The sequence below is a fragment of the Rattus norvegicus genome, chromosome 2 (genome assembly GCF_021556685.1).
Source record: "Rattus norvegicus strain SHRSP/BbbUtx chromosome 2, alternate assembly SHRSP_T2T, whole genome shotgun sequence".
NCBI classification, from domain to species: Eukaryota; Metazoa; Chordata; class Mammalia; order Rodentia; family Muridae; genus Rattus; species Rattus norvegicus.
This window is the reverse complement of record NC_141535.1, coordinates 125,257,791-125,282,946: the sequence shown is the minus strand read 5'-3', so window position 1 is coordinate 125,282,946 and position 25,156 is coordinate 125,257,791. Positions and strand designations below refer to the sequence as shown.

General features: G+C 41.7%; 1 protein-coding gene and 1 long non-coding RNA gene across 2 annotated transcripts; one reads left to right on the top strand and one right to left on the bottom strand.

The window, feature by feature from the left end:
* On the bottom strand, positions 1-22,306 carry Larp1bl (La ribonucleoprotein 1B like). Its single transcript, NM_001109182.1, has 6 exons — positions 22,127-22,306; positions 6,044-6,204; positions 5,579-5,723; positions 3,922-4,031; positions 2,966-3,093; positions 1-337 (listed from the first exon to the last, which is right to left on the bottom strand). Exons 1-6 carry the CDS (start codon positions 22,165-22,167, stop codon positions 98-100), a joined length of 825 nt encoding a protein of 274 aa, NP_001102652.1. The 5' UTR covers positions 22,168-22,306; the 3' UTR covers positions 1-97.
* A 140-nt stretch (positions 22,307-22,446) lies between these two features.
* Positions 22,447-24,947, top strand: LOC134485903 (uncharacterized). Its single transcript, XR_015674451.1, has 3 exons — positions 22,447-22,539; positions 24,151-24,317; positions 24,824-24,947. It is a non-coding gene; the product is annotated as an uncharacterized LOC134485903 (long non-coding RNA).
* The last annotated feature ends 209 nt before the right edge of the window (positions 24,948-25,156 follow it).

Below are 25,156 nucleotides of genomic sequence, written 5' to 3'. Positions count from 1 at the left end.
CCTTTTTGTTTTTCTGATTATCACAATTAAACATCAGAAGATCTACCCACATACACATTGAAGCCAATGCTGACTTCAAGAACACACGACTTTTGTGTCAACATCGCTTCCCTGGTACTTCACCCCTAGAGGTCAAGGCCGTACTGTCACTGTGAATTGTCACTGGGCTCCTGTGCCTTTCTCCTGCGCATCCTTGTTGGGACTGCAGCTCCCTGGCAGATGCAGGCTCAGCAGCACTTGGTGGTGTTGAACAGTGGGACGGAAGTGTGTGGTGACTACTCTCCTCCCCAGAAGTAGATGGATGTCTTTTTCTTCCAAATTCCTCACTGGTAGGGGGCTGCAAGGCATGAAAGACAGCAGAGCAGACATTTTCGCTACTTCCCTCAGAGTCTAAGCCTGAAGTTCTAACCAGGGGATTGGAGCTGGTGCTTAGAGACTTTAGCGGGACTGCATTTATATTTCCTCGGCACACGGGACTGCTACTTCAGTCAGCATAGACGTGAGAAGCTTCTCCTGTAAGTCAGGGCATAAGTACAGAGACCACTTCCTCATTGACCTTCCTTTAGCTTCTTGGATGCATTGCAGTTCCAGTCCCTTCTTTATCACCAAGCTCCTATTCTAGGCTTCTCCAGCTCTGATGGTTAAATGACAGCTGAATGGAAAAGGTGACAGGTCAAACAGCCACCAGCCAGTTTGACATTTCATCCAGGATTCCTATGCTAGAGGGACTAGACAGTATTACCAAGAATACTAAAGTCAAATCCATAATGCAAGCAGGAACAGGGACATTTAAAATGTCTGCTTTGAATGAATAGCCTAGTAGGGGCACCAGTGGAAGAGGAAGCCCTTGGTCCTTCCAAGACTAAACCCCGTGAACGGGATTGTTGGGGGGAGGGCGGTAATGGGAGGAGGATGGGGAGGGGAACACCCATACAGAAGTAGAGGGGGAGGGGTTAAGGGGATGTTTGCTTGGAAACTGGGAAAGGTAATAACAATTGAAATGTAAATAAGAAATAACTGATTTAATAAAGATGGAGAAAAGAAAAAAATGTCTGCTTTGGGGTCTGTTTCAGTTACACCATTACAAATCTAACAATATGTGTATAGTTAGACAAATATTCTTTAATCTGAAAAATGAATTAAAACAACAAAACCATCTTCCTGTCCTCTGCTATATTTAGAACTGAGGGTTTATATTTGTGGCTGACGTCAAGGCAAGCATAACATTTATACTTTTTAGGGTTCTCCTCCTCCACTTTCCTTCTTTGTAATTTTCTTGATATAACCTTTTCTTTTCCACTTGAAATCAAATCAAATAAAGTACCCACCAGTTAGCAGTCTTGCTTTAATTTGTGATGCCAGGGACCCATCCAATCCAGAGCAGCATGCACACTGGGCTTACCCCTGACACTAATTTCATTATGAAGAACCTTGAAATGCATGTGTCATCGCACTATATAAAAATTATATGGAAAAAGCACATTAAAAAGTAGAAAGTTGCTGCCAGGCGGTGCTCATGTTTTAATTCCAGCACTCTAGAGGCAGAGGCAGGTAGGATATCTGTGAGTTCGAGGCCAGCCTGATCTGCAGAGAGCAAGTTCTAAGATTGGCTGCACAGAGAAAACCCTGTTTTGAAAAACAAAAACAAAAACAAAACAACAGAAAAAGAAGAGGAGGAGGAAGAAGACAGGGAGGAGGATGAGGAGAGGGAAAAGGAAAAGGAGGAGGTATCGGAAGAGGACAAGGAGGAAGAGGAAGAAGAGAGGGAGGAAGAGGAGAAGGAGGAGTTAAGAGAACTGGCTATTCTTACAGAGGACCATAGTTGAGATTCTCAGCACCCACATCCTCCAGCTCCAGGAGATCCAAAGCCCTCTTCTGGGCTCTGTGCGTTGTTACGGTATGTACAAACACACATGCTCAAACCAAATAATGTTTGAAAGAGAAGATAAACCTTGACGCATCTTTGAGAATGCAGCTTGGTGGTGAGCACCCACTCAGCATGTACAAGCCCTCAGCTCAATTCTTAGCACAGAAAACTGTCCAAAGCTTGTAGGTTGTTGTCAAAGAGATATACAGTTGGACAGTAGAGAGTGGGGCAGGGACAAGGTTTTGTAAGGCAGGAGAGAGGAGGAAGGAGGGGATCAAGACAGAGGAGGATGGTTCAGATTTAGGTGAATAGGTCAATTTTATCTTGTCTAGGTAGGCAGTTTATATCTTTATCAGTCAGCAGTGAATTTATTGTGTGGATGAATTATGGATTGATAATTTAACATATAAATCTAACTGCTAAATTACAGGTTTCTGGAACTTCAATTCTATCAAGCTAAAGAGGACAGGGTATAAAAGAAATGGCTGAGAGGCAGTTGGAGTGTGCGGATCTGGTTCTGTTGCCCATGCAGAGTGAGAACACACAGGCCCCACAGAACAAGGTGTGTGTGTGTGTGTGTGTGTGTGTGTGTGTGTGTGTGTGTGTGTGTGTGTGTGTGTTCATGAGTGTGCGTGTGTCTGTCTGTGTGCGAGTTCATGTGAGGACAAGAGGTTGATGGCAGACGTCTCCCTCTGTCAGCCTCCACCTATCTTTGGAGACAGGGTCTCTCCCTAACCCTGGAGCTCATGGTGGGGTAGACTGCTGGCCACTGGGCATCAGGAAGGCACCTGTCTCTGCTCCCACACTCTCACCCGACTGTGCTCAGCTTTCATATGGGTGTTGGGGAAACCTGACATAGGTGTGGCAAGTTCTTTACCAGCTGGGCTATCTCTGCATCCCCCAATTTTTGGAAATCTAAATGAAAAAAGTATATGGTAATTTTCTTATTTATTTTTGGGCGTGTTTTCAAAGTTCAATGTCAAAAATTAAAAGTTCAAAGTTAACAGCCTCAAATTTAAGATTAACATTATGAAAGTCTGTTAAGTTATAAAGTCATACAAGTGATAAAAACAATAGAGAAAAGAAATTAAAACTTACATCAACACGGAAGTCTTCTAACTTCTTAAAACTGCAGAGGTATTCCTGAAGTTTTGGGTCAACAGACTGGGTCTTAGATTGAGAATATTTCAGATAGGCCCAAAATTTTTCCAGTCCATACAGCTGACCTTAATAATAAAAGAATTTATGTTATATGGAATTAACAAACCTATTGTGCATATGATCCCACTGGCAATAAACCACACACAGTGAATTAGCAGTGGTGGCAGTTAATATCTACTGATCGTTTAACAGGTACTATCAAATATCAAACTCATCTGAACCACATGTACCCAACCTGGTGGGATAGTTCCTTCTGCCTGCATTGCAGATGGGAACACTGGAGCTGGAGGGTGGAGGAACTGGCCTAAGTCACATGGCTATTGAGAAAGGGGAAGAGGCTCAGACCTAGGGGTCTGGACCACAGCCTACACTCCTTGTGGTATAATTCTGCCTTGCCAAGCATACCTTATTATGCTCATGAGAAGGAGTACCAATGAGCAGCCATGTCTGTTGAGAAGTTAATGTTGACACATACCTCTGTAAGGTCAAGGCACCTAACAGGAGGAGCCTTCTTACTGCAGGGTGCCCCACCTTCACCAAGAATTACAACAGTGGGCTATCTTAAACGATTGTCCCAAAGACAAAAATCTGCAAATTCCTTTCTTATTTTTTAAATTATATGAGTGTTTATGGGTGTGTTTGTGCACATGTATGCATGTGTATATCCGTGTGTGTGCACACATGTGTGGATGTGCACACATGTGCAGGCAAAGGTGCACATGTGGGGAGATTCTTTTCAGAGTAGGTTCTTCCCTTGCATTATGGTAAGGTTACAGGGAGGTTGCCAGGTCTGACAGCAAGTGCCTTTACCCACTGAGTCACCTTGCTTTCCTTTCCTAGTTATTGACCAATTCAAGTCTACAACTTCCAAAGTGAGTGAGTGTTTGTTTTACCAGATTCGTAGTCTTTTTTGGTTTCTTCTTGAAAATCCTTAAAAATTTCTTGTCTGAATTTTTTTTCCAGTCCATAACTATAAAACCTGAACAGACATTCTAACCCATACCTATGGAAAGGAAAGAAAAAGCACGAAGTTGTGACTTTGCTAGAATACTGAAGCACCTCACAGTGTATACTGTGCAAGCGAGCATGGCACACACCGTAACAAGAGAGCAGTTCAGGAGGTATTTCTTTGTTTCGCCTTCTGGGACAGTGTCTCACTCTATACTCAAGGTTACCCTAGAACTCACTATGCAGTCCTAGCTGGCCTTGGACTTGCCATCCTTCTGCCTGCTTCAGCTCATGGACGCTGGAATGGAACTCAAATTTCTAATGAGGGCAGGACAGTGTTATTTCCTAAGAAGTGGTGAAAAGATTCAAGGACATTGGAAGTGTTTTAGATTTTTCTTAATGCAAAGTTTAAATGTCATGCTTGTTTCTTGAATACACTCTTCCATCTGAAAAGTCCACATTTTTACCTCTTCAATTATAATGGTACATGCTTAGCTGGGTGGTTATAAAGTATATTCCTAGCAGGTCTATTGACAAGAGGACTATGAAGTCACTTTACAAATCAAAAAAGCATTTCCCTGCATCTTCTTATAACCACCTAGAGTACCTGGGACAAGAATATGACTGTGGATCAAAAAAACAACAGGGTTCCACCACTCAGGGGCAGAGCCACTGAGGAGAGAGGAACAGAATGAGAACAGACAGGACATTCGGCATGAGAAGTCTTGCTTGTATGGGTAGATTGTCATCTCAAGAAGTCTTAAATCTGCATCGGCTCTCAGCATGCATTAATCTGGGGCTATCCATGCATGTGCAGGGAAGTCCACAATGAAGGGGGCATAAGAGAGAATGGTTTTAACATTTCTTTTTATTTAGGGGTATGTGTCTGTGTGCCTACTTGGCTGTATGTACACCCCATGTGTTTAAGCCCTCTTGGAGGTCAGAGAGTATCTGATCCTCTAGGACTGGAGTTACATTTGTGAGACACTTGATGTGAGTGCTGGGAACTGAAGTGTTCTTCACTGAGACATTTCTCTAGGTAGGAGAGAACTTTCAGCTCGGTGCTAGACTGAATCCCTGCTGACCCTATCTTCTGTGATCTGCAATCTCATGTAGGTCTCTTTTACTGTACCTGGGCCAGTTTGTATGAACAATACCGTATGGTAGAAGAGATGCTGTCATTTCTAAGGAAAGGTTATTCAATGAGGCTCCTGCTTTGGAAGCTGCTATTCTTTCTTAGATCACTGCTCTGCGAGTAGCGAGTAGTGACACTGAGAAATACTCTGTGGAGAGGCAGCAGGAAATGATACTCTGGCCAACAGCCAAGGGGCGAGGCCTGAGAAGACCCTGAGGAAAGACCAGCCCTGGAAATACCTTATGAGGAGCCTCAGGCTGGGGTTCCCTGGTGAGATGGGTCCCAGAAGACCCCTCCTCACCCGTTAGGAGTTAACAAATGCTTGTTTTGAGTCTAGGAGTTGTTTATTATTTAGCAACAGAAGACAAATACAATTCTCATTCCAGTTACATTGTGGTTATTTTTCACAGTTCAAAACTCGAATTGTGATTAAAATAATTTAAAAAAAGCATTAAGAAACGTTTGACCTGTAATTCTCTTTTGCATCTTCCCAAGCAAGTTGTCTAAATTCCTCATACATTTTCCTATTGAAGTGCTCTCTGAGGAAGAAGGACCAGAAACGAAAGAGGGTGTTCATTTCCTGTGACTGTCCAATTCCCAAGCGTTTTCTCTCTGGAAAGAGTTAATAAAATGCCAAGATAGCAAGCATTTTATATAACTCACAATGAAAAAAGTAAAAACAAAACAAAAATACAACACTAAAACCATAACTGAGATTCCTCCAAATTGAGGACACATTGTTCAAGTTATGAATACTTGTCAACAGTAACAAGAAGAATATAATAGATTCATTTACTAGTGTGTTTAAACTTTAAAAAAGCACAGGAAAACATAAATGAAAGGTAAGACTATTTGGCCAGCTATGAAGTGACAATTTAATTTTTAGAATCTCCTGTAACAGCAATACAGCTTGCACAGGACAGGCATCTTACCACTTAAGCACCTTCGACGATACTTCTGGTACACTTGTTGGGTAAAGCCATTTTCCTTCAGGAGTTCATGAGAAGGATGCTCAAACTTTGGGAATGATTGAGGCATGCAGCTGCAGCTTCCTGTGAGTGGGGCAGCTTCTGAAGGTGAAACATTTGAACTGCTGTTTGAGGAGAGGAAAAAGTCTTCAAAATGAAGTATATCAGTGGTTCACCCAAAACAAGAGGGCTGGACTCTCCTCAGGAGAACTCCTGTGAAGCCAGGAAGACGCCTGCCCTTCCAGCTTCAGAGGTGGACACAGAAGATCCTGTCTAGCAGCTTAGCAGTATCAGCAAGATCAGTGACTCTGGCTTTGACCAAAAACCTCTGCCTCAGTGAGTAGGGTAGAGAGGAGTTGACGAATAGTCCCGGCATCAAGGTCCATCCTCTATGTGCCTGTGTACACATAACGGAATCTGCACTGATCTTTCTCTATCACTGACTGCGGAGTGGTGCAGCACTAGTCTTACCTACTGACACAGGGGACAGAGGAATGATACACAGGTCACACACAGGATCACTCAGAACAATGTCACAAATTCACTAGACTCCAAGAAGATAAGAAGAAAATCCATCATTTATTCTCCCAGGTTAATTGCCAGTTTAGGCTCTTCTCAGCATTATAATACTGTGAAACCTCAACTTAATTAACTAGATTAAAATCGAAGATGGAAATGTGAGAGAAAATCCAACATGGTGAAACCAAAAAGCTCACCTTCTTAAAGTCACACCTCCATCTGCCTAAGCCAGTCTTCCTCTGAAGAAGCTGCTGCCTGGCTGTTTCCATGTGAACCCATTGTTTAAGCTTAGGCCTTCCTCTTCTTCCACTTGGATTCACGAGTCCTCCAACTCTACCTTGCCACCAAGACCTTCCTAAGACATCAGCAGTTTTCAAAGTGCAGGCCCTGTGGGTACAGGAGAACCTTCCCAAAGCCAGCAAAGCCAAACTGTTTCCACATAATTGGACAAAAAGTAATGGTGTGCTGACAAAAGCTGAGGCCGTGCTCCAGTTTACTAGTGACTGTATTCTTTCCTACTGTGTGCCTGCAATGAGGAGGAAGAACTTCCACTTTTGGATGTTTTTGGTTAAGTGGAAAAATTAACTTTATGAAATCACAGCCATGGGGCACTCATCTTTTCTGTCTGACAAAAGCACAGGAGCTCCAGATTTGCATGGTGGGAAGATTTATTTATTTATTTTCTGTATGTGAGTACACTCTCGCTGTCCTCAGATACACCAGAAGAAGGCATCAGATCCCATTACAGAGGGTTGTGAGCCACCACGTGGTTGCTGGGATTTGAACTCAGGACCTCTGGAAGAGCAGTCAGTGCTCTTAACCACTGAGCCATCTCTCCAGCCCAGGAATGTTCTTAAAACCTTCATCACTGCACCCTGAAAAAGCTTGGGCTGGGAAACGCTCAGGCAATACAGAGCACACATCTACAACCCCAGCACTCCGGGGACTGGGAAGCTAGGCAAATCCTGGTGCTCGCTGATCAGACACTGTGGCCAAAATGGCAAGCTCCAGTTCTGTGAAAGATCGTGTCAAACCAGGAAAGGTGGAGAGTGACAGAGGAAGCAACCAATACTGACCTCTCTACCCTTTATAGACACACATACATGGGGGTGCGTACCCACCCACACAAGAATAGTCAAGACAGTGAACTTTCTTGTTTTGTTTTTGTTTTTAACTACAGTCTAAAGAAAAGAAATAGAAACACAATGCTTTCATGGTCTATTAAAAAGCAGATGTCTTGTGGTAAAGTCCTTGTGATTAAGCTGTGAGGTAAAATAGCAGCTTTCTCATGGAGCACTGTTTTTAAAAAATATGTATGTATTCATGTGTGTGTGTGTGTGTGTGTGTGTGTGTGTGTGTGTGTGTGTGTGCACATGTGCGTGTGCACTTCCACATGCATGCTGCAGTCCACAGGGAGAGGTCAGAGGACAATGCACACACACCAGTTCTTTCTTTTCACTAAGTGGGTCCTCGGGGAAGACTCAGATCATCAGGGTCAGTTGCAAGTGCCTTTATTTGCTGAGCTATCTTACCTGCCACAGCACTGTCTTAATTAAAGTCAATGATGATTATATTCTCCCGGCTTCATTATTTGTGAGATGTTGCCTTGACTGGTCATTAACATCAAGACAATTATTGAGTATTGCCAATGCTAACACTTGAGTTTTTAAGCAAAAATGAGTTACAAACTTTGAATTTGTCAGAGGCAAATACCTAAAGGTTTTCTCCCACTGATACTTAAAGACCTTTCTAATAAAGTAATGGCCTTTTTTGTGCTTATGTTAAAATATATAATGTAAATGACCATGTTAAACACTATTTATAAGCTTATAATTCATTGGCATTGCATGATCACCACCACTATCCTACCCCAGACTCTATTAGCATGTCCAACTCTTACCTATTAACCATGAACTTTTACTTTCCTTCCTACCCTCAAAGTTATTCATTTTATTTCCATGTTACTTTCATCAAACCAGTATGATGGGAAAAATGTTTTTAGGACTTCCAGAAAGGGCTGAACAGAAAGCCATAGCACATGCTTGTAATCCTAGTGGTGGGGAAAGATGGATAAAGGCATAGCTATGGGCCTTACAAGGGAACCAGCCTAGTGTATTCTATACAAGTTCAGGGCTAGTCCAGGAGCCTGTATTGAAAAAAGGCAGAGAGGGTCTAAGGAATAACAACTAAAGTTATCCTGAACAAAACATGAATGGAACACACTTATGAACACCTGTATGCACACAAAACACATATACATATATGCCCAAATACACATGAGCAGAATACCTCTGGGTAGACATCTAGGAATAGTATAGCTAGGCTATACAGTAATTCTATATAACATTTTGAGAAAAATGCTGAACTCAGCTTTTATATCTTCACTAGCGATGCAAGAAGATTCCAGTTTGTCTCCCTCCTCACCAACATTTTCAGAAATTTTCATACTTCTACAATGAAGTATAGGCTATAACAATACAGAACAGAATGGTTTGGCTTAAACCACAGAAACATATTTCCTTAAATCCTAGAGGCTAGATGCTATAGAACAAGATGACCAGTAGAAAGGTATTCTGGTTTTCTGTCAGCTTGACACGCACTAGGGTAGTGTGGGCAGAGAGCCTCAACTGAGGGGTTACCTCCACCAGAGCTTATCTATGGGCGAGTTTGTGTGAGCATTCTCTGCATTAATGACTGATGTAGGAGGGACCAGCCCCCAGGGTATATGAAAGCAACCAGTAAGTAGTGGTGCTTTATGGTTTCTGTTTCAGTTCCTGCCTTGAAATGTTGTCCTCATGTCACTAAGAGATGAACTGTGACCTGGGAGTTGTAAGATGAAATAAATTCTTCCTCTGCTGAGTTGATCTTGGCCAATGTTTTATCACCACAACAGAGAAGCAAACTAGGACACTCCGTGTGGTGGGTGGCTCACACCTGGAATCCCAGCATGCAGGAGACAGAGGAAAAAGAGGTCACATGTTTGAGGCCAGCATGTTCTACATAGTATGTCCTAGACTGGCCTGGGCTCCATTATGAATCCTTGTTTCAGAACCAACGGTGGCAAGGGAAGTCACTAGCAGAGCCATTGCCTAATAGGCACAGGGCCCTGGGGCTTGATCCTCAGCATCCACCCACCCCCCAATCAACCGGAGCTGATTTCTGGTAAACTTCCTGACTTTCATGTGACTCCCATCTTGCTATGTCCTGCTTTTTGTTGAGGCATAAAGAAATATGCCTGTTGTCTCTATGACTTCTTATAAACCTCCTTACACAGAAAATGCACTTTACAACAACATGATGCTGCTTTCACGGCCTCATTTATCGCCTCCTTAAAGGCCCTATCACCAAACACACTCACAAGAGGGCTTAAGGCTTCAATACATGGACTCTGGGGTACACGACTTAGTTCGCTTGACCTAGTGGTATCTCATTGTAGGTTTTTTCCTTATTCTTTTAGTTTTTGTCTAGTCAAAGACTATGTCACGATTCTTTTCGTGTGCTGGGGTTTTACTTGTATACCTTACCTTTTCTAGAGAAATGTCCACTTAAGTTTTACATATTCTAAAATTAACTTTCTTTTGTCCTTTAAAGATTGTCCTTTAATTGCTCATGTGTGAGTGCAGGTGACTAGAGTCCAGAGGAGAATAATGGCTCCTGTGAACTGGAGTTACCAGCACTTGTGAATGCTCATCAGACGCTGGGAACTAAACTTGTGTCCTCTGTAAGAGCAGTGTACATTCAGCCACTCAGCCATCTCTCCAGCCCTTCAGCCCCTAAGTTGGTTTATTTAGTTCTTAAAAATTTTACTTGGAGTGTTTTTTTTTAAATTTGGTATTCAGCAAGGACCTGGGTTCAGCAGCAATGCATGTGGATATTCGATTTTCCCAACACCATTAATTGAAAAGATATATTTCGAGTTCTCTGCACCCAAATCCCGTGGGAGGGAGAGCTAAACCTACAGAGAGGCAGACACGCCTGGGAAACCAGAAGAGACTGCACTCTGCACACATCCCTGACGCCAGAGGAAAACACCAAACGCCACCTAGAACACTGGTGCACGGAGGCTCCCGGAAAGGGCGGCACAGATCTTCCTGGTTGCTGCCGCCGCGGAGAGGTCGTAGGCAGCACCCCACGAGCAAACTTGAGCCTCGGGACCACAGGTAAGACCAACTTTTCTGCTGCAAGAGACCTGCCTGGTGAACTCAGGACACACAGAGGCAAAATTCCTCTAGGACCGGGCACTTCCTGTGTTTACCAGGAGTCCCAAACCCAGCCCGCAGCAGTTCTCTGCTCCCAAACCCCGTGGGAGAGAGACCTCACCGCATGGTCAGGTGGGCATCCTGAGGCTGCAGAGCGGAAGAGACCACCAACACTGCCCACCCCTGCCCACATCCCTGGCCCAAGAGGAAACTGTATATGGCCTCTGGGTTCCTGTGGGGGAGGGCCCAGGAGCGGCAGGACCCCTGCGCCTGAGACACTGCCGGAACCTAAAGGGACAGACCAAATAAACAGTTCTCTGCACCCAAATTCCGTGGGAGGGAGAGCTAAACCTACAGAGAGGCAGACACGCCTGGGAAACCAGAAGAGACTGCACTCTGCACACATCCCTGACGCCAGAGGAAAACACCAAATGCCACCTGGAACCCTGGTGCATGGAGGCTCCTGGAAAGGGCGGCACAGATCTTCCTGGTTGCTGCCGCCTCGGAGAGGTCGTAGGCAGCACCCCACGAGCAAACTTGAGCCTCGGGACCACAGGTAAGACCAACTTTTCTGCTGCAAGTGACCTGCCTGGTGAACACCAGACACAGGCCCACAGGAACAGCTGAAGACCTGTAGATAGGAAAAACTACACGCCCGAAAGCAGAACACTCTGTCCCCATAACTGGCTGAAAGAAAACAGGAAAACAGGTCTACAGCACTCCTGACACACAGGCCTATAGGACAGTCTCGCCACTGTCAGAAATAGCAGAACAAAGTAACACTAGAGATAATCTGATGGTGAGAGGCAAGTGCAGGAACCCAAGCAACAGAAACCAAGACTACATGGCATCATCAGAGCCCAATTCTCCCACCAAAGCAAACACGGAATATCCAAACACACCAGAAAAGCAAGATCTAGTTTCAAAATCATATTTGATCATGATGCTGGAGGACTTCAAGAAACACGTGAAGAACTCCCTTAGAGAACAAGTAGAAGCCTACAGAGAAGAAGCGCAAAAATCCCTGAAAGAATTCCAGGAAATCATAAATAAACAAGTAGAAGCCCATAGAGAGGAGTCACAAAAATCCCTGAAAGAATTCCAGGAAATCATAAATAAACAAGTAGAAGCCCATAGAGAGGAGTCACAAAAATCCCTGAAAGAATTCCAGGAAAACACAATCAACCAGTTGAAGGAATTAAAAATGGAAATAGAAGCAATCAAGAAAGAACACATGGAAACAACCCTGGATATAGAAAACCAAAAGAAGAGACAAGGAGCTGTAGATACTAGCTTCACCAACAGAATACAAGAGATGGAAGAGAGAATCTCAGGAGCAGAAGATTCCATAGAAATCATTGACTCAACTGTCAAAGATAATGTAAAGCAGAAAAAGCTACTGGTCCAAAACATACAGGAAATCCAGGACTCAATGAGAAGATCAAACCTAAGGATAATAGGTATAGAAGAGAGTGAAGACTCCCAGCTCAAAGGACCAGTAAATATCTTCAACAAAATCATAGAAGAAAACTTCCCTAACCTAAAAAAAGAGATACCCATAGGCATACAAGAAGCCTACAGAACTCCAAATAGATTGGACCAGAAAAGAAACACCTCCCGTCACATAATAGTCAAAACACCAAACGCACAAAATAAAGAAAGAATATTAAAAGCAGTAAGGGGAAAAGGTCAAGTAACATACAAAGGCAGACCTATCAGAATTACACCAGACTTTTCGCCAGAAACTATGAAAGCCAGAAGATCCTGGAGAGATGTCATATAGACCCTAAGAGAACACAAATGCCAGCCCAGGTTACTGTATCCTGCAAAACTCTCAATTAACATAGATGGAGAAACCAAGATATTCCATGACAAAACCAAATTTACACAATATCTTTCTACAAATCCAGCACTACAAAGGATAATAAATGGTAAAGCCCAAAATAAGGAGGCAAGTTATACCCTAGAAGAAGCAAGAAACTAATCGTCTTGGCAACAAAACAAAGAGAAGGAAAGCACACAAACATAACCTCACATCCAAATATGAATATAACAGGAAGCCATAATCACTATTCCTTAATATCTCTCAACATCAATGGCCTCAACTCCCCAATAAAAAGACATAGATTAACAAACTGGATACGCAGCGAGGACCCTGCATTCTGCTGCCTACAGGAAACACACCTCAGAGACAAAGACAGACACTACCTCAGAGTGAAAGGCTGGAAAACAACTTTCCAAGTAAATGGTCAGAAGAAGCAAGCTAGAGTAGCCATTCTAATATCAAATAAAATCAATTTTCAACTAAAAGTCATCAAAAAACATAAGGAAGGACACTTCATATTCATCAAAGGAAAAATCCACCAAGATGAACTCTCAATCCTAAATATCTATGCCCCAAATACAAGGGCACCTACATACGTAAAAGAAACCTTACTAAAGCTCAAAACACACATTGCACCTCACACAACACCCCACTCTCATCAATGGACAGATCATGGAAACAGAAATTAAACAGAGACGTAGACAGACTAAGAGAAGTCATGAGCCAAATGGACTTAACAGATATTTATAGAACATTCTATCCTAAAGCAAAAGGATATACCTTCTTCTCAGCCCCTCATGGTACTTTCTCCAAAATTGACCATATAATTGGTCAAAAAACGGGCCTCAACAGGTACAGAAAGATAGAAATAATCCCATGCGTGCTATCGGACCACCACGGCCTAAAACTGGTCTTCAATAACACTAAGGGAAGAATGCCCACATATATGTGGAAATTGAACAATGCTCTACTCAATGATAACCTGGTCAAGGAAGAAATAAAGAAAGAAATTAAAGACTTTTTAGAATTGAATGAAAATGAAGGTACAACATGCCCAAACTTATGGGACAGAATGAAAGCTGTGCTAAGAGGAAAACTCATAGCGCTGAGTGCCTGCAGAAAGAAACAGGAAAGAGCATATGTCAGCAGCTTGACAGCACACCTAAAAGCTCTAGAACAAAAAGAAGCAAATACACCCAGGAGGAGTAGAAGGCAGGAAATAATCAAACTCAGAGCTGAAATCAACCAAGTAGAAACAAAGAGGACCATAGAAAGAATCAACAGAACCAAAAGTTGGTTCTTTGAGAAAATCAACAAGATAGATAAACTCTTAGCCAGACTAATGAGGGACACAGTGTGTCCAAATTAACAAAATCAGAAATGAAAAGGGAGACATAACTACAGATTCAGAGGAAATTCAAAAAATCATCAGATCTTGCTATAAAAGCCTATATTCAACAAAACTTGAAAATCTGCAGGAAATAGACAATTTCCTAGACAGATACCAGGTACCAAAGTTAAATCAGGAACAGATAAACCAGTTAAACAACCCCATAACTCCTAAGGAAAAAGAAGCAGTCATTAAAGGTCTCCCAACCAAAAAGAGCCCAGGTACAGACGGGTTTAGTGCAGAATTCTATCAGACCTTCATAGAAGACCTCATACCAATATTATCCAAACTATTCCACAAAATTGAAACAGATGGATCACTCCCGAATTCCTTCTACGAAGCCACAATTACTCTTATACCTAAACCACACAAAGACACAACAAAGAAAGAGAACTTCAGACCAATTTCCCTTATGAATATCGATGCAAAAATACTCAATAAAATTCTGGCAAACCAAATCCAAGAGCACATCAAAACAATCATCCACCATGATCAAGTAGGCTTCATCCCAGGCATGCAGACGTGGTTTAATATACGGAAAACCATCAACATGATCCATTATATAAACAAACTGAAAGAAGAAAACCACATGATCATTTCATTAGATGCTGAGAAAGCATTTGACAAAATTCAACACCCCTTCATGATAAAAGTCCTAGAAAGAATAGGAATTCAAGGCCCATACCTAAACATAGTAAAAGCCATATACAGCAAACCAGTTGCTAACATTAAACTAAATGGAGAGAAACTTGAAGCAATCCCACTAAAATCAGGGACTAGACAAGGCTGCCCACTCTCTCCCTACTTATTCAATATAGTTCTTGAAGTTCTAGCCAGAGCAATCAGACAACAAAAGGAGATCAAGGGGATACAGATCGGAAAAGAAGAAGTCAAAATATCACTATTTGCAGATGATATGATAGTATATTTAAGTGATCCCAAAAGTTCTACCAGAGAACTACTAAAGCTGATAAACAACTTCAGCAAAGTGGCTGGGTATAAAATTAACTCAAATAAATCAGTAGCCTTCCTCTACACAAAAGAGAAACAAGCCGAGAAAGAAATTAGGGAAACGACACCCTTCATAATAGACCCAAATAATATAAAGTACCTCGGTGTGACTTTAAACAAGCAAGTAAAAGATCTGTACAATAAGAACTTGAAGACTCTGAAGAAAGAAATTGAAGAAGTCCTCAGAAGATAGAAAGATCTCCCATGCTCATGGATTGGCAGGATTAATATAGTAAAAATGGCCATTTTACCAAAAGCAATCTACAGATTCAATGCAATCCCCATCAAAATACCAATCCAATTCTTCAAAGAGTTAGACAGAACAATTTGCAAATTCATCTGGAATAACAAAAAAACCCAGGATAGCTAAAACTATCCTCAACAATAAAAGGACTTCAGGGGGAATCACTATCCCTGAACTCAAGCAGTATTACAGAGCAATAGTGATAAAAACTGAATGGTATTAGTACAGAGACAGACAGACAGACCAATGGAACAGAATTGAAGAGCCAGAAACGAAGCCACACACCTATGGGCACTTGATTTTTGACAAAGGAGCCAAAACCATCAAATGGAAAAAAGATAGCATTTTCAGCAAATGGTGCTGGTTCAACTGGAGGTCAACATGTAGAAGAATGCAGATCGATCCATGCTTATCACCCTGTACAAAGCTTAAGTCCAAGTGGATCAAGGACCTCCACATCAAACCAGATACACTCAAACTAATAGAAGAAAAACTAGGGAAGCATCTGGAACACATAGGCACTGGAAAAAATTTCCTGAACAAAACACCAATGGCTTATGCTCTAAGATCAAGAATCGACAAATGGGATCTCATAAAACTGCAAAGCTTCTGTAAGGCAAAGGACACTGTGGTTAGGACAAAACGGCAACCAACAGATTGGGAAAAGATCTTTACCAATCCTACAACAGATAGAGGCCTTATATCCAAAATATACAAAGAACTCAAGAAGTTAGACCGCAGGGAGACAAATAACCCTATTAAAAAATGGGGTTCAGAGCTAAACAAAGAATTCACAGCTGAGGAATGCCGAATGGCTGAGAAACACCTAAAGAAATGTTCAACATCTTTAGTCATAAGGGAAATGCAAATCAAAACAACCCTGAGATTTCACCTTACACCAGTGAGAATGGCTAAGATCAAAAACTCAGGTGACAGCAGATGCTGGGGAGGATGTGGAGAAAGAGGAACACTCCTCCATTGTTGGTGGGATTGCAGACTGGTACAACCATTCTGGAAATCAGTCTGGAGGTTCCTCAGAAAATTGGACATTGAACTGCCTGAGGATCCAGCTATACCTCTCTTGGGCATATACCCAAAAGATGCCCCAACATATAAAAAAGACACGTGCTCCACTATGTTCATCGCAGCCTTATTTATAATAGCCAGAAGCTGGAAAGAACCCAGATGCCCTTCAACAGAGGAATGGATACAGAAAATGTGGTACATCTACACAATGGAATATTACTCAGCTATCAAAAACAATGACTTTATGAAATTCATAGGCAAATGGTCGGAACTGGAAAATATCATCCTGAGTGAGCTAACCCAATCACAGAAAAACACACATGGTATGCACTCATTGATAAGTGGCTATTAGCCCAAATGCTTGAATTACCCTAGATGTCTAGAACAAATGAAACTCAAGACGGATGATCAAAATGTGAATGCTTCACTCCTTCTTTAAAAGGGGAACAAGAATACCCTTGGCAGGGAATAGAGAGGCAAAGATTAAAACAGACACAGAAGGAACACCCATTCAGAGCCTGCCCCACATGTGGCCCATGCATATACAGCCATCCAATTAGACAAGATGGATGAAGCAAAGAAGTGCAGGCCGACAGGAGCTGGATGTAGATCTCTCCCAAGAGACACAGCCAGAATACAGCAAACACAGAGGCGTATGCCAGCAGCAAACCACTGAATTGAGAATAGGACCCCCGTTGAAGGAATCAGAGAAAGAACTGGAAGAGCTCGAAGGGACTCGAGACCCCATATGTACAACAATGCCAAGCAACCAGAGCTTCCAGGGACTAAGCCACTACCTAAAGACTATACATGGACTGACCCTGGACTCTGACCTCATAGGTAGCAATGAATATCCTAGTAAGAGCACCAGTGGAAGGGGAAGCCCTGGGTCCTGCTACGACTGAACCCCCAGTGAACTAGATTGTTGGGGGGAGGGTGCCAAGGGGGGGAGGATGGGGAGGGGAACACCCATAAAGAAGGGGAGGAGGGAGGGGGATGTTTGCCCAGAAACCAGGAAAGGGAATAACACTCGAAATGTATATAAGAAATACTCAAGTTAATTAAAAAAAAAAAAGAGGAGTTACTTCAATAAGGGTGTGGCTGAGCCAAATACTTCAATCGCCCCGTTACTGAACTTATTCATTTACAATTTCGGGAACAAACAGGTGAAAAACAGAAAAAAAAAAAAAGAAAAGATATATTTCCCCCACTGAATAGTCTTGAGACCCTTGTCAAAAAAAGAAAGAAACCTGAGCACACATGTGTTTATTTCTTGGCTTCTATTCTATTTCATTGGTCTATGTATCTGTTACTGACCAAGGAAACTTATGTAAAATAAGTCTTTATTTTTATTCACTGGAGCTGGAATTACAGGTAGTTGTGAGCCTCCTGATTTGAGTGCTGATAACAGAACTGGTCTTCTGCAAGAGCAGCAAGTGTTCTTAACTGCTGAGTAAGCTCCTCCTCACCTGAAGTAACTTTAAAACGTAGGAAATGCCCTAAGTTAATTATTTTGTTTAAAGTTAGATTTAGCTATTGAGAGATTGCTGCAATTACACTGAATTTAATGTTTCTGTGGGAAAGCTATGAGAATATTGATAAGGACTGTGGACAATTTATAAATTCTTTGGGTACCAATAATGTCATAATAGTGTTACCCCTTCCCACCCATGAACATGAAATGCCTTTGCACTTATTTAGGACTTCTGCATTTCTTTCATCATATTTTTAAAATTGGTTAATATTGTGTGTATGTACAGTGGATATAGGGTATTCTTGAGCATTTGTAATGCTCAAAAGACAGCTTTGTGGACTCAGTTCTCTCTACCTTCACACGGGTTCTGGGGCTGAACTCAGGTCCTGAGGCTTGTGTATTAAGTGCTTTAAGCACAGAACCATCTTCCTTCTCTCACACCACTCCCAATTTGACTTTTGTTTTGGGCTTTTGAAACAAGGTTTCTCTGTGTATCCTTGGATGTCCTGGAACTTACTCTGTAGACAGGATTAGCCTTGAACTCGGAGATCTTCCTGCCTCTGCCTCCTGAGAGCTGGGATTAACGGAGTGGGCCACTACACCTGGCTATACAGAGTCACCTCATTGGCTTCATGGTTTATAGTTTTGAACATAAAAGTTTTTCACATCCTTGGTTAGATTTATTCTTGAATACTTAATTTTTGGGTGCTAATATAATACTAATGCTTTGTAAATTTCCTTTTCATTTTGCTCATTTGGGCTATTTTGAGAAAACAATGGATTCTTTTGAGGGGGCAGTATTTTTCAAAATCAACCTTAATATTTTTTGGTGGATTTCCAAGACTCACACTATCTGTAACAGGGGTGATCTGCCTTCCCAATTTGATGTCTTTTGTTTCTTTGTTTTCTGTTCTAGCTCTGGATAGCACCTTCCATACAGTGCTAAGGATCTGGAGGGAGCACACGCTTCCTTTCTGTGGTGGGAAACGTGGTATGACTCACCACTGAGTATAATGTTCTGATTTCCATCTTTCAAAAATACCTTTTCTCACATTGAGGAGACTTCCTTTTATTTCTAATTTTCTGAGTTTTTAATCATGAAAGGCCACATCAATTGAAATGGCCAATATGGGTTTTTTTTGTCCTTTAGTTCTATTAATAACATAGGCTACATGGATTTATTTTATGTTCCTGGGATGCCACTCTCTTGACCATAGTGAATATTTCTATCCATATGCTACTCAATTTTACTTTCTAGGATTTTTAAAAATGACTTTTGTGTCTATCTTTTTTTTTTTCTTTTCTTTTCTTTTTTTCGGAGCTGGGGACCGAACCCAGGACCTTGTGCTTGCTAGGCAAGCGCTCTACCACTGAGCTAAATCCCCAACCCCTCTTTTAAAAAAGACAAAGTGTGACTTGTAATTTTGCTTTCTTTTTAAAAAAATTCTTGTTGTCTTTTTTAAAAAGATTATTTATTATATTTAAGGTCACTGTAGGTATCTCCAGACATACCAGAAGAGGGCATCAGATCCCATTACAGATAGTTGTGAGCCACCATGTGGGTGCTGGGATTTGAACTCAGGACAGCTGGAAAAGCAGTCAGTGCTCTTAACCACTAAGCCATCTCTCCAGCCCTGTAGTTTTGTTTTCTTTAAATGCATGGTGGAATTTACTAATGTAGCCATTTGGTCCAAGACTTTTATTGGGAATATTCTGATTAGCAATTCAATGTCTTTTATTCAGGTCAGTTGAGATTTTACTTCTTCCTAATTCAGTTGAGAGTATTGTGATAGTTTGGATACTGAGTGTTTGCAAAGGCTGATCACCAGTGTGGGGCCTTTGGAAGGCAGTGGGACCCTTAGGAGGTTGGGTTAAGGGGAGAGCCTTTAGGTCCTAAGCCTGTAAGGGATTATGGGACCCTGGCCTGCTTTGCTCTGTTGCTTCCTGGCCATGGGGAAAATGACTTTGCTCTGTCATGCACACCTGCCATGATATGCTTGCTGCCTGAGACTACAGCACAGGTCCATCTCAGACCCACAGCACAGGTCCATCACAGACCACAGCGCACAGGTCCATCACAGACCACAGCACACAGGTCCATCACAGACCACAGCACACAGGTCCATCACAGACCACAGCACACAGGTCCATCACAGACCACAGCACACAGGTTCATCTCAGACCACAGCACAGGTCCATCACAGACCACAGCAAGGTCCATCACAGACCACAGCAAGGTCCATCACAGACCACAGCACAGGTCCATCACAGACCACAGCACAGGTCCATCACAGACCACAGCAAGGTCCATCACAGACCACAGTCCACAGGTCTATCACAGGCATGTTGAGAGATGGGAGCACACACCTTTAATGACACAGACACTGATCTGAGTTCGAGGCCAGCCTGAGCTACATAGTAAAACAGTTTCTTACACACACCACCACCACCACCACCACCACCTCCTCCTCCTCCTCCTCCTCCTCCTCCTCCTCCTCCTCCTCCTCCACCTCCTCCACCTCCTCCTCCTCTTCTTCCTCCTAATGGAAAGGTAAGTACAACATGTAAACAGAGACCTTGCTGAGGAGAAATAGAATGCTTAAATATAGGTAAAAAGTGTCTAGTGACTACAATGAGGAAAGAATAGGGAAGTTAAACACTAGAGACCTGAGCACTGAGATTTTATTAAATGCTAGGACACAAGTGTATTGTGAATCTAAAATAAAAGCAATAAGAGGTGAAGAGGGGCTGGAGAGATGACTCGGGGGTTAAGATTATTTACTGCTCTTGCAGAGGACCTAGGTTACAGATGAACCAAGCCATCTTCTGCTCTACAGGGGCTCCTGAACATAGATGGTACACAGAAACCCACTCACACATACATATAAACAAAAGAGAAATTAAAAAATTGAAGACAGTGGAAAAAATTCTAACTGAATATAATAAACCTATTAGACTATCATAGAAACATAGCAGGGTAAATATTTAATTCATCATCACTGTTGATGTTTATGGAGTGAGACGGGATGAACAAGTTATGAATGTTAATTATTAGCATGAAAAAGCATGGCTCTTAGAAACAACACCTTTGCTGGGCATGGTGGCAAACACCAATAATCAATCCCAGCGCTCAGGAGCAGAGGTAGGTAAATCTCTGAGTTTGAGGCCATTCTAGTCTACAAAGTGAGTTCTATGATGGCCAGGGCTACACAGAGAAACCCTGTCAGACAGACAGACAGACAGACAGACATTCTACCTAAACTAAATGTCACTGACCATTCTCTTCTGGTCTCCAAACATGCTGTAACAAAGCAACAGACAAACACAGAAAAACACAAAAACAACCTACTCATGGAACAAAACAGAGCAGTGTGTTGAACAATACACATTTTATCTGTTAAGGACACTGTATTTGATGAGAGCATCATACTCTAAATAAGTATTGAGAAAAGTAAGTTTCAAGACTGTGAGTTTAAAATGAAATCCCTAGCACTTGTTTTCATAAAATTAATCTTCCTGGTGCCTGCAAAATGGCTCAGCAGAATAAAGTGTAAAACAGAAAAATCATCAGACAGCAATTCTGAAAATATCTACTACAAGCATAAAACAGGCTTTACTTATTTTTTTAAGCATTTATCGTGTGTGCAGGTGCACCTGCATACATTCTATGACCCTAGAGCACAGATTATGAGATATTGGTTGTCCTTCCACCCTGTGAGTTCTAGGGGCTAAACTCAGGTTGTCAGGCTTCATGGCAGTGCCCTTTACCCATAAGCCATCTCAGGGGCCCATAAAATAGGTTTCCAACACACAACACTGTAATGGTTTATATTTTCACCCACATATGAGATAAATAATAATTTTTTAAAGTTAAACTAAAGGAAAAAAACACATACTGCTAATAGGTTATCTAAATTGTTTCTTCCCAAGAGGAAAATAAAATATTCTGTTCCTAAATTCTTAATATACTCCAAGAAAACCATTTAGGACAAAAATTCTCTTTAACGATAACCTCTGAGGAACCTACTAAATATCATGAGGAATGTATGTTCTTTCTAAGGAAGCTTTCCAATACTCACACCATTTACAAATCTAACACTCCACTTTGTGAGAAAGATCTGAAATGGAAACATGTCCCACTGAAGCCTTGGTGGCTTGTGAACTCCGTGGTGGACTATTCTGAGGTCTGTCTTGCACATGTTCCCTGCGGACCTGTGCTTCTTTCCTGCTCTGTGGTTGCTCACTGTTGTCTAAGTCTCTATATATTAATTTCCAAATGCTTCCAAATAGCAACTTAGTAATGCTTAGAAAGCTTGTGAAGAGACAGTGAGAGAGAGAGAGTGCTTGCCAACTAGGTACCTGACAGAGGGTGGTCTTGGCCCATGGTCCCTGGAATCCATCACCCACCCAACGTGATACTCTAAAGCGGGGGTTGTGCTGTGACTCGTCTTCCTCTTTCGTGGACTCTAAAGAAAAAGAAGGCAAACATTGCAATTTCTTTTGGTAGTTTGAACTTCATAAGTAAATTAAAACACTCTGACTGCAAACCAACGACACATTTTCACACTGCAGATGGCACATTGTGAAATCACATGAAGTCACAAAACCCAAACATCTCTCACACAAGTTACAAAGCTTAACCTGAAGGACCCTGACTGAGTTTGAGCACAAGGCTAAATGAAATCAACACAGAATAATCCACTGCATCCTGATTGTCTTTAATCCCATGACTCCTTGAAAAAGAAGGCACAGTTCAGCCTAAAGACAGTGTGGTAAATATCATTTTAAAGTGAACTGTTACTAGGTGTACATGTTACAGAGATGCCTCCTGCACTGTTAGAGGACGTACAATTCAAGCCTCATACCCCTGGGTATTTGTACGTTTATGTTGATGTTCTTGGTTCTTTGACAACAGGACAAAACCTCCGTGTTTTGTTAAGATCTTGCAGTTGGAGCGTTTGATGTGCTTTGGACATCCCTGTAGGGTGAATCCTGGGAGAAGCAATCACTGTAGAAGGCATTGTGCCAGCCATTGTTGTTGAGGTCATTTCTGAGAGATCAAACAGCTTCTAGGCTCATTTATTAATCAGGTCTGCCAAGTTGCTCTTTAAATCATTTAGATGCTAGGAAAATATTTTACTTTGAAACTAAAGACAAATCTGAAAAACTCTAGGCCCAAGAGTTTTTCATTCAAATATTTCAAATACCTTAAAAGGAATTTATAAAAATACTTGGTAGCATTACCTTGTTTTACAACATTCTATTGTGTTTTACAGTGAGCAGGTAAGATGGTTCAGTACGTAAACGTACCTTCTGCCAAGGCTGATGACCTAAGTTCTGCTGTAGAACCCATATGGTACAGGAGAGAACAGACTAACTACAGCAAGTTCACCTCCACCCATACACGTGCACAGACACATAAATACAGCCTTTAAGAGAAGGCTTATATCCCTGTTGTCATTTCTAATTCCATTTCCTTCCTGGTTTTCCTCCTCAGAGATGACCAAGCTCTTACTTAAGCTTAGTATTTTAATCTGTTACTACATATTTGCAATATTATTTTTCCCTAATTGACTTTATATATGTGAAATCATACTTTATGTATCATGCTCTAAATTGTTTGTATTTTATTCATTTACCAATCTTGTGTTTCACTACTGAAGAATATGCTGTTATATAAATGTATCAAATCTCCTGATTCTCCTGTTGATAAGATATTTATTTCCAATGTTTTGGTTTAATCAGGAATGCTGTACCACTGTTGGGGAACATGTCTTTGCTTACTTGCTCCAGTTATTATCAATTGCCACTTCAATTCTAGTTTCCCAACAGCTGTCCTGCTTACTGGGTGTATAGTTTTCTAGGTAGGTTCCCCCCCCAAACCCCCACTTCTTTCTGAAAGCCCTGTCCTTCATCTTGTGTGCAACCAGTTGGCCCTGTGTCTTTCAATGCTCAGCACAGATGCTGGGGCACGGGAGACACTTAAGCACCTCCTACCATCAGACTGAATACTTTGAGTCTTTTGGCCATTATACATTTGTTGCTTCAGCTATAACTTGGGTTTGAAATACCTCCCAGAGGCCCATGTGTGAATAGCTTGATACTCAGATTGACACTGTTGGAAATGGTGGAAACTACTACAGAGGTAGAGCTTAGTGGGAAGTCAAGCCATACAGAGGCATGTCTCTATCCCTCCCCTTTCCTCACAAGCTCCCATCACAAGTCCAAAGGCAAAAGCACCAAGGGGCCATGGACTGGATTTTTAAAAGTCTAAGCTTAAACTTTTCCTTCTTATAAGCTTCCCACATATTTTGTCTCAGCAAAGAAAGCTGAGTTGGTTTCATTAGCCTATTAATGTTTATTCTCATCTGTCATCTCATTAGATCCCTGAAAACAGCATCTGCAATCTCACCGAATACCAGTGTCGGTCTCAGAAGGAATGTCAAACTTAATTCAAATGTGTTTATGCTATTTTACTTCTGCCAAAATATCACAGATTTTTGAAAATAAGAATGAACATAAAAGGGAAGATGTCCTATCACACACGAAGGTGAAAGAAGTTCCAAACATCTGGGGTCAACAGCTTTCTGGGCAGTGAACTTTGATTTTTGATTCCCACTCATCAGGGGCGTTTGCCCAAGGAAATAATGTCTGAAGTATGGGGAATGTAAGCCTTGGAAATCCTAAGCCTGGAACCCAATAATGTTAAATTATGAGAAATATATAGAAGTAGGAAATGAGAACATTTAAATAATAATGACAAAAGTCAAAGGATGGGAGAAGTTTAGGAATCCCACCAATTAGTAGCACTATGGCACCCAAAAACAGTGGCTGAAGCATGTTACCAGGAAGCAGATTAGGAATTACATGATTCCACAATGAAATGCTAAGACTCTGTTACTTTCAAAGGTTGCTGGGGTACCAACTTAGTATTTTGAAAACTGATAAACTGGATCACAAGAAATTAGGGTTTGTCCTATAAAACTTTGGTTTCAAATTGAACAAAATGTTGATAGAGATCTCTGCCCCCCGCCCTCCTCTTTTTTTGTGACATAGTCTCACTACGCAGCTCTGGCTGGCCTGGAACTCCCTCTGTAGAACGGGTTGGCCTTGAGTTCAAGAGCAATTCAACTGCCTCCACCTTCCCCGTGATGGAATTAAAGATATTTTGATATTTTAATTCTGTGTAAGAAATGCGAAGGAACTAAGTTATTATTAACACTTGACAAAAGTAGAGGATTAGGAAATTTTTATGAAGTACTACATATACAAGGCCAAGCAAAGCCTGTGTCCTTCAGCCATTAGCATCCAGCAACATATGAAGAAGTATTTCCAGAAAGATGATTCGAGTGAGACTGAGTGTGAAGTGACGTAAACAAGTAGACGTAA